The 10,472-nt window shown below is 40.3% G+C and overlaps 1 protein-coding gene across 1 annotated transcript in view; it reads right to left on the reverse strand.

The window, feature by feature from the left end:
* Positions 1 to 5,385, reverse strand: part of LOC110495918 (contactin-associated protein-like 5) — a 29,893-nt gene extending 24,508 nt beyond the window's left edge. Inside the window, exons 1-3 of the mRNA XM_036952421.2 lie at positions 5,281 to 5,385; positions 4,556 to 4,749; positions 3,338 to 3,485 (exon numbers count right to left, since the gene is read on the reverse strand). Of these exons, the coding sequence (XP_036808316.2) occupies positions 3,338 to 3,485; positions 4,556 to 4,681 (274 nt within the window). The 5' untranslated portion in view covers positions 4,682 to 4,749; positions 5,281 to 5,385. The remainder of the gene's footprint in view (positions 1 to 3,337; positions 3,486 to 4,555; positions 4,750 to 5,280) is intronic.
* Between the last annotated feature and the right edge of the window lie 5,087 nt (positions 5,386 to 10,472).

Here is a 10,472-nt window from a genome sequence, read left to right on the forward strand (position 1 = left end):
ACAAAGCGATAACAGGTTTTTAGAAATATTTGCAAATGTATTACAAATAAAAAACAGAAAAACCTTATTTATAAAAGTATTCAGACCCTTTGCTATGGGACTCAAAATTTAGCTCAGGTGCATCCTGTTTCCATTGATCATCCTTGAGATGTTTCTACAACTTGATTGGAGTCCACCGGTGGTAAATTCAATTGATTGGACATGATTTGGAAAGTCACACAACTGTCTATATAAGGTCCCACAGTTGACAGTGCATTTCAGAGCAAAAACCAAGCCATGAGGTTGAAGGAATTGTCTGTAGCACTCCGAGACAGGATTGGGTTGAGGCAGAGATCTGGGGAAAGGTACCAAAAATGTCTGCAGCATTGAAGGTCCCCAAGAACACAGTGGCCTCCATTGGAACCACCAAGATTCTTCCTAGAGCTGGCCGCCTGGCCAAACTGAGCAATCGGGGGAGAAGGACTTTGGTCAGGGAGGTGACCAAGAACCCGAATGGTCACTCTAAAAGAGCTTCAGAGTTTTTCTGTGGAGATGGGAGAACCTTCCAGAAGGACAACCATCCAACCTGACAGAGCTTGAGAGGACCTGCAGAGAAGAATGGGAGAAAATCCCCAAATACAGGTGTGCCAAGCTTGTAGCGTCATACCCAAGAAGACGCGAGGCTGTAATTACTTCCAAAGCTACTTCAACAAAGTACTGAATAAAGGGTCTGAATACTTCTGTAAATGTGATATAATATTTTTTCATTGTTATATATTTGAACAAAATTCTAAAAATGTGTTTTTGCTTTGTTATTACGGGGTATTGTGTGTAGATTGATGAGGAAAACCATTGATTTATTCAATTTTAGAATAAGGCTGTAACGTAACAAAATGTGGAAAGGGGTCTAAATACTTTCCGAATGCACTATATACCATACTTAATAAAAATGAATGCAAGTCGTGCAGAGCCCGTGGTATAGCTGTAGGCCTAATGTAGCTGGCTTAGACACGTCACCCCTCTCCCCACCGAAGACCGGGGTTAAATTCCATGCTCCCTTCAATCTGTTTCTCCTACATAGCTCCTCTGTCATTTCATAGCAGTCTCAATAAATTGTCAAAATACCCCAAGTCATTTCAATGATTTGTTCATTTCTTTTTACCAAAATAATCCGATTGGGCCAAGTAGTGGTGAGGTTTTGATGGTTGTAGGTTTAGTTGGTAGTGCAATTTTTTCACAAAGTGTAATGAATTTATACAACCAACTAGTTGGCTGATACACAGCCGATACAGTGGGTAGCAGTAGGCACCTACAACATTTATTTGTGGACCGCCATAATACCAAAGAATAAGAAGAAGAACCTGGTTGTCAACAAAAGAGGCAAGAGCAGAATCCTACATTTTTTCAGGTCAACCTACAGCTACTGCTGGTGATTTGAACACTATGCCTGACAATTTAAATATTTTAATATTTAAAACAACGTGAAACGTTAAGAGACTTCAGAAATAGGGATCTATTTCTGCACTCGACAGAATTCAAAACATTATAATGGTGTTTAGAAGCTTTAGAGGGAGGAAACCGCACCAAAAGAGAAGGTATCTAATTCTGCACTAAACACGATTCAAAACACCAAAATATAGTTTTCAACCTTTTCTGTTAGTGCTCCCAGACCCTAGGAAGGTGTTGGACAACACTTAAATAAATTAATGTTTTAAAAACATCTCAGGATGATGAGTTTCAATACTCCAGCAAAGTTAAGGTATCGTCTCCTTCAAGTTGGTGGCAGCTCAGTTGCCACTAGTTTGGTCGTTACGAAGTACTTACATTTAACATTGTGTGGCGGGCAGGTTAAATAAAGAGAAATAATGCATTAAAAATCCATAAATGTATAATTCTTGTGCAATTCTTATCTATGGGCTACATTAAGGTTTTATTTCATTATTTTGTCTGGCGTTAGTGCATAGCCTAAACCTAAGCTTTAGGGCTTAACTGTACGCGAGCCAAATAATCTTTCCAGTTTTTAATTTTTTATTATTGCATTTTTTCCCCGGTCCCTAAACGTCTTTGCTGCACGAGAGAAGCAGAGATTAAAGAGGAAAGCGAAAACAAACTTTAGTCAACTAGGTTAAAGCATTAATTCTATCAATTTTTGACATTTTTCTGGTGAGCAAGGGTTTATTTACTCTTCCAGGGCAACAAATAATGACAGAAGAGAAGCTGCATGTACAGTTGAAGTCAGAAGTTTACATACACCTTAGCCAAATACATTTAAAAATCAGTTTTTCACAATTCCTGACGTTTAATCCTACAAAGAATTCCCTGCCTTAGGTCAGTTAGGATCACCACTTTATTTTAAGAATGTGAAATGTCTGAATATTAGTAGAGAAAATGATTCATTTCAGCTTTTATTTCTTTCATCACATTCCCAGTGGATCAGAAGTTTATATACACTCAATTAGTATTTAGTAGCATTGCCTTTAAATTGTTTAACTTGGGTCAAACGTTTCGGGTAGCCTTCCACAAGCTTCCCACAATAAGTTGTGTGAATTTTGGTCCATTCCTCCTGACAGAGCTGGTGTAACTGAGTCAGGTTTGTAGGCCTCCTTGCTCGCACACACTTTTTCAGTTCTGCCCACAAATGTTCTATAGGATTGAGGTCAGGGCTTTGTGATGGCCACTCCAATACCTTGACTTTGTTGTCCTTGAGCCATTTTGCCACAACTTTGGAAGTATGCTTGGGGTCATTGTCCATTTGGAAGACTCGTTTGCGACCAAGCTTTAAATTCCTGATTGATGTCTTGAGATGTTGCTTCAAAATAACAACTTGACTCAAATGATGTCAATTAGCCTATCAGAAGCTTCTAAAGCCATGACATAATTTTCTGGAATTTTCCAAGCTGCTTAAAGGTATAGCCAACTTAGTGTATGTAAACTTCTGGCCCACTGGAATTGTGATACAGTGAATTATAAGTGAAATAGTCTGTCTGTAAACAATTGTTGGAAAAATGACTTGTGTCATGCAGTAAGTAGATGTCCTAACTGACTTACCACAACTATAGTTTGATAACAAGAAATTTGTGGAGTGGTTAAAAAACAAGTTTTAATGACTCCAACCTAAGTGTATGTAAACTTCTGACTTCAACTGTACCTAATTATAGACAAGTTGAGTAACAAATAACATACAAAATGTTCGGAAATCATAAGCATAGACCTATCTAAAAAGGCCCGTCAAAAACGTTGCGGGCTTCCGTTTTTCACTTTATCACGGACGGTTGCGGGTGAACAAACAGCTGATCCGCGCATCACTAACACAAACAATATCCTGACTAGAGACAGCCTGATGTGATGATCCACTCACTGTATGCACAGCCATAGACCTCCACTCTGAGGCCGATCCATCCTGTAGTGCTCCAGTCCAGTGGGATGAAGCGTAGGAACCTCGCTGCGATGGAATGGACCAGCTTGTGTTGGACCACACCCTCTGAGTTTGTGTTCCCTCTGTATGTCTGCTGGGAAGAGGAGAGGGAGAATAGATACAGTACTTACTAGAACGGTCAAACACATTCAAATCAAAGTTTTTTTCCAATTGGTAACAGATCATGAAAAGTAATCATTCATTCAAAGGTAATGTGAAAAAAATCCAGGAATAGTAGACAGTCAATGATACTAACGAGGGCAAATTGAGGGCTTTGCTTTTGTGTCAAGATGCAGTTTTTCTACTTCTTCCTCACAACTTTTGAGAGGAACGAGGAGGAACATGAGATTTAAGGGGAAGATAAAGCTCTTTCATGACTTGTATTGATTCTTCTGTGGAGGCCTAAGCCCACCTGAGCCCATTTGTTTAGCCTTTCAGCATGGGAAGAAGCAATGTGACCTCTGTCTCTGGTGGGCCCAGTGGCCACAGAAATCAATTCAAAAGTTCAAACCCCCAAAAATAAAGTAATTCAAGTCAAGCAAAAAGGAAGCGCTGTACCCTAGAGGCCAAAAGACGGTGTTTTATGCTCTGTGTAACTCTCAAGCGGCCACCCGAATCTTCTGGGGTGAGAGCATTCAAGTACAGAGAGCAGAAAATAGCTGGGGGTTGATGAGGTAAACAAAAGTTTACATTTGGTATTTTCAGAAGTGTGACATTTTATTTAATTCTTATTTTCTTTCTTTCTATTTTCTTCCATTAATTACAGCAAAACATTTCATTTTCGCATTCTACTTTTCTCTGCTGTACTTAACGAAAATCTCTCATTTACAGCTTTAAAATGTCTTATAATATCTGCCAAGGAAGGAATCCCCTTAAGACCTGAAATTAATCCCTACTTCTTATGACTTACACAAATATTATTTTTCTTATTATGCTTTTTGAAGGGACATGACAATTAGTAATTAACATAAGGGAATTTCATATTTTTTTCACCCAACTTTTAACCTAAATCCGGTGACATTGTAGTTTTCATGAATTTATACGATATAGACAATTTTGACTTTGCAGCTGGCCCCTCTAGAAGGAAAAGCCTCTTAGTTCTGCCTCTAGGGCAAGACTCATGACAATAAACATCAACCTGCCAGACAGGCAGAGCCTCACCCCAGTGTCTTCGCTCTGTCCGTACTGCTTCCAAGCCAGGCTAGAGTCACTGAACAGCAGCATAAAGCTGCTCACCCAGTCAGAGCTCCCTGAACGGCCCTGTGTAGCGATGGCCGTGATCTCCATCTTCTCCCTGAGGTCCAGCTGGAGCCAAGGCTGTCTGTCTGACCGCTCCGGGGCCCAGCCACCCTCTCCTGGAGCAGGAAAGGGTACAATGGGTGTGTGTGTGTGTGTCTGTGACAATTAACAATGACATTCATCCCTGTTGCAGTTGTTAATATGTATATTATTGATGTATTTAATTTTAGCATAATTGTCATTGTTTTTATTTCACTTGGTCCTCACACCCACTCAGTGGTCATGCTGCTCCCCCTATGGTCATCCCCCCTCACACTCTCAACAGTCTTTACTCTGCCTCCATCCCAATGAACATGTATTTATTCATCACTGCTAGAGGTATGACGTATATAGTGCTATTTCTATTCTATTGTTGTTGTTTTTTATTACCATTTTCAGTATTTTATTTCACGTATGTTGGAGCTCGGAGCCGAATATTTTCACTTTACCCTGCAACCACACCTGCAACCCTGTACATGTGACTATTAAACACTCTGAATCTCTGAATCTGAATCTAATCTTCTGATTCTAATAATGCAGGCCAACACAGCCAAATCCCTCACTAGATCTGACAATATTTTGCTTACAGTGAACGTGGCAATGCTTACCCTCTCTTCTGTTCAGCTTTGCGGAGTGAGGCAGCTGACTATTGGAGGATGTTGAAGAGCTTTTGAAGGATGACTCAGGCAAAACTGATAGCAATGGTCCATTACAACTTTCTGAAAGAGGACCATGGTTATTTTATGCCGTGCGTGAACAATAGTGTGAAACACTGCCACCGGGTGATGGAAAGAGGGAGTGTCCCAGCAAACCACCCGATACAGTAGCCTACCTCATCTGACTTTTATTGAACCTTTATTTAACTAGGCAAGTCAGTTAAGAACAATATATTATTTACAATGACGGGACACCGATCCCGAAGAAGTTTTAAGAACACATTCGTATTTACAATGACGGCCTACACAGTCCAAACCCTAACCAGGACGACGCTGGGCCAATTGTGCGCCGCCCTATGACTTCTCCAAAACAGCTACATTGAGTAGCCTAATAAGCATTTAACACCTGTCAATTTGAAGTCAACATAGACACCATGCAATTGAATACAAGACAATTGAATATGACTTCAAAGCACACCAAATGCATTTTCTTAGCCTAACAAAACAAGTGTCCTAATGTGTTAAAACAATAGCTCACCAGAATCATTATGGGAAAATGATATATACCTCTCAAATATCATACCAAAAGTTGAGTTGGATGAGTGTCAGAGTGTGACAGATATATTTGGCAACCTTAAACACCGATATCGAATAGGCTAGTCTACTGTAAACAGACTTGCAATTGACTTACTTGCTGCATGTGTGGATCCACAAATACTTAAAACAACGACACTGAATGCATAGAACCACGAGGCGCTTCTCGAGCTCATTTTCGCCAACAGAGCAGGCATTTTATCCAATTTGCGTTACTGCATCTGCCGGTGGTCTCCAGAAAATAGGTCCAAACGTGTGCGCGCCGCCGCTCAGAATGTTCCTGTGGCTTTCCAGCTCTATCGTAGAGACCTTCTCACAAATATCATCTTAAAGACGTTGTTTCAAAAACAACAAAAGTCGCTATTTATATTTATAAGGACAATAGCTTTAAGTTCTTCATCAAGGATTGCTGGTTACTTCTGGTGCGTTCCGACGCACTAGCATCGTCGCGACTCCAAAGGGCAATCAATCAGAATGTTGAGCACGCAGTGAGCATCTCACCTGCTTCATTTGCAAGCGCGCGCGCGCGCGCGTGTGTGTGTGTGTGTGTGAGAGAGAGAGAGAGTAAGCGTCAAATAGATAGAAAGAGAGCGAGAGAGAGGGAAGGAGATTCAGCACCAAAGACAGCTCCACGCGCGTCCAAGCGATGTCAGGGCTTGCATATCCCGCTGTGCTTTCACGCTATAGCATCAAAACATGAGACCCAACACTTTTGACGCATACTGTATAGATTGTTCAGTTCAGATGCCATAATAAACCGATCAAGCCTATATTTAATTAGACGCTGCTTAGCATTTGATTGTGATTGCCTGTCACGGATTATTGCATTGTAACGTGTTAGTCATCATACACTAAACCTCATCCTAATCTATCTCATATCATCTCTGCACCATTAATCCAGCAAGGTCATTTGGACTGAAAGTTATGTTATCCATCCTATAACAGTATCCATTTGAAATGGGATGGTCTAAAAACCGTTCATAAATCATGTCATTTTGTTTATTAATCACTTACTTGCGATACTATTTCAGATCTTGCTGCTCTCTCTGTGCATTTATGCTTTTGGTTTCTTCCCTCATTAAATATCTAATTAAATAGATTTCTGTGATTAATAATGTTTGCACCATGTTTTGTGCTGCTATCTTGTTGTGATGCTGCGATGTTGTGTTGCTACCGTGTCTTTGTCATGTTGTGTTGCTACCATGCTGTGTTATCATGTGTTGCTGCCATGCTGTGTTGTTGTCTTATTTTTAAACGCACAAACACACACACACACACACACACACACACACTTAAGTACATCCTGGATCATATAAGAGCATTGTTCCATAGATAACATGATGCAGTGCTCAGTTGGGTTGCCTGGCAAGGCACTGGCAACGCCAGTCAGCATCTGCTTTCTGTGGGTAGGCATGCAGCCATAACCCTGGAAGGCCAGATGGAAGGTTTAGAACAACTATTCTATATTCACCAACTCAGGTTGGACAGGACAAATACGCCATCCATCCAAATAATCAACGTTTTTGTTGTTCATTTATTGTGTTTTCATGTAATTTAGAGGCACTTTTGAAGGACTAGTTTCAGGTTTAATACAAAGATAACTGAATCCAATTAAATAATGTTAAAGATATTATATGGGAAATATGACCGTTATTGCCATGCCAACGATGTTGTTAGGAATTTGATTCCTAAACATACTTCTGATAATGGCATGTTGTTGTGCTGTATTGGAGATCTCTACATATCCTGTGCCGTCATTATTAGACTTACTAGAGTGTGCACAATAACTTTTTAATGACATTACCTGGTCTGTTCCACAAAACAGTAGATACGTGGTCTTATCGTCTCCCAAATTCCAATAAAAAATACACAGAACTGAAAAATTAAATACTTTTTGGGACAGCAAAAATAATGTAACATCTATAAAACCTCCATAAACATCTAGAAACTCACTGTCCCCAAAGACTGTAGAGTAGATGAGTAAATGTATAGAAAATATACAATGCTTACACATAAACAGAGGACGGTCTTCTTTCTGATGAGACGGGTTTTAAGATTTTCAAATACCAATGGCATATTTAATCATCCCCTGAGGTCAGGATGTCAGAGAAGTCCAGGATTAATTGTGTTCTGCATACAGCGTAGAAATTGTAATATACATGGACTTCTACTGTCATATAGTCAGTATGGATAAGCACTCCTACACAGCACATTTGACACTTTCTTAGTAATTAAAAATGAACCCACCAAAATAGAGTTAAACTCACACTTTTTAAAGTGTTGATAAACGAACACCCCAAGATTGTGTTCTAACACCATGGGTTTTGCAAATTCAGACATAAATTAATACTTCATTAGAGCTGATGCTGTTACACTTTCTCAGCATACATATCTATGGAGTTAAAGTAACTAGTTTTTGAGTGTTGGTTTAACACTGTACGATGACCAGCCTTGTTTGCATATTTATTTCCCAGGGTGCTTTTTCAGTGATTTGTTTTTGGTACCAGTACAACCCATGACTGTGTTTGCTAGTGACAGAGACATGGTTGTTGGATTCGATACCTGTCAGTTCTATAGCCTTTCCCAAGTGAGCTCCTAAGTTAATATTTTATTATAAAAATGTAATTATTTATTATATGGCAGTGCATTCATTTTTTGACATTACCATACTTCTTCAGCGTAGTTATACCACAACACAGTGGTCTGAAACTTTTGGTTTGCAGGCCACATCGGCAAGTCATATTATGCTGGTTTGCAAAGTGTTATATCATTCCAGTTGGAATCCAGCCAGAGTTAGGTAGTGATGTTACGTTTGATATCGGAGCTCCAAGGCATGTGTCAAAATCGCTAAGCAGCTAACTTAGAAGCAGTGTGCCGACGCGTGTATCACTTTATCGGAAGTACATCATCACTGACGTCCGAAGCTTCATTTGATCACGTGCTTTTCAGACAGTGTGTCAAAAAATGCAAGATCCCACTGATTTCGCTGAGGTTCCGGTGCTTTTTTCAATTCTGTTTTCAAACACCGATCAGTACTGGACACTGGCCTCCCGGGTGGTGCAGTGGTTAAGGGTGCTGTACTGCAGCGCCAGCTGTGCCACCAGAGACTCTGATTTCGCGCCCAGGCTCTGTCGTAATCGGCCGCGACCGGTAGGTCCGTGGGGCGACGCACAATTGGCCTAGCTTCATCCGGGTTAGGGAGGGTTTGGTCGGTAGGGATATCCTTGTCTCATCGCGCACCAGTGACTCCTGTGGTGGGCTGGGCGCAGTGCGTGCTAACCAAGGTTGCCAGGTGCACGGTGTTTCCTCCGACACATTGGTGCGGCTGGCTTCCGGATTGGATGCGCGCTGTGTTAAGAAGCAGTGCGGCTGGTTTGGTTGTGTATCGGCGGACGCATGACTTTCAACCTTTGTCTCTCCCAAGCCCTTATGGGAGTTGTAGCGATGAGACAAGATAGTAGCTACTAACAATTGGATACCATGAAAAAGGGGGGAAAATTACATTTAAAAAAAGTACTGGACACTGTACTTATAAATATAGTTAGGAATTTGGACAAACAGGTTCACCTGACTGGTAGCCTAGAAGGTGTAGTAGAGAATGATGGACCATTCAGGGACGTGAGGGTACGAGGTCAAATCCTGTTGAAGGCACACTATTTCGAAAATATTTTTTATTTGAAACCACACTTTCTGCACTGTTGTTCAAATCATTTGTTTCATTTAGTGTAATATAAGCATCCTAAATAACGCCATAGATTCCGTTTTTGAAAAATAGTAAACTTGAAGGCAAAAAAGGGAAGCATGATGGAAACCTGGTATTCCAACTGATTATAGGCTACTACTGCCGACGACTTACCGCTGCACCACAAAGCTCTAATGGAAACAGTAGAGAAAAAAACATGTATGATAATCACACGCTGCTATTTTTTGCTGATCAGCAGATGACACTAATGTGCATTGTGAGCAGATAATAAAGCTCAGAGTAATGAACTGTTTTTCGCCACAATTTGGTGAAAGCGCTGAAGCCTTCAGAAAGCCTCGGTTTCCCATCACCAGAGTTAGGAAATCCAAACAATTTGAACTTTTAATCACAGTTAGAATGACTGCCAAGTTAGAGAAGATTGACAAATGGGACGACCTAAACCGTCTAAATTGACAAAACCATATCAATAACGAGTGAGATAAGTCCAATCAATTACAGACCGTGTAGTATAAAATCAATTAATCATGTGCAAAAACATAAATATTAAAACAAACTATTCTAAAAGCAACCTGCTACAAAGAAATGTGAATTATTATGTGGATTATAGTTCATGGATATTTTTGTAGGGGATGGTACATATTTCTTAAGGGGAAATCAAGTCTGAAATTTCAAAGTGGAAATTGAAGCCTTCTTAAATGTCAAATAAACTACAAGTTTGAAGTCCTGCATTGCAGGAATGTTCTCCTACAACAGGGTGATCAAATTAAGATCCTTCATCTGAGGCTGGTGAATGAGCATTCAATACAGTGCCTTGCAAAAGTATTCACCTCCTTTGCTATGAAGCCCC

Source organism: Oncorhynchus mykiss, chromosome 18 (genome assembly GCF_057628025.1).
Source record: "Oncorhynchus mykiss isolate SJ-2025 chromosome 18, ASM5762802v1, whole genome shotgun sequence".
Taxonomy (NCBI): domain Eukaryota; kingdom Metazoa; phylum Chordata; class Actinopteri; order Salmoniformes; family Salmonidae; genus Oncorhynchus; species Oncorhynchus mykiss.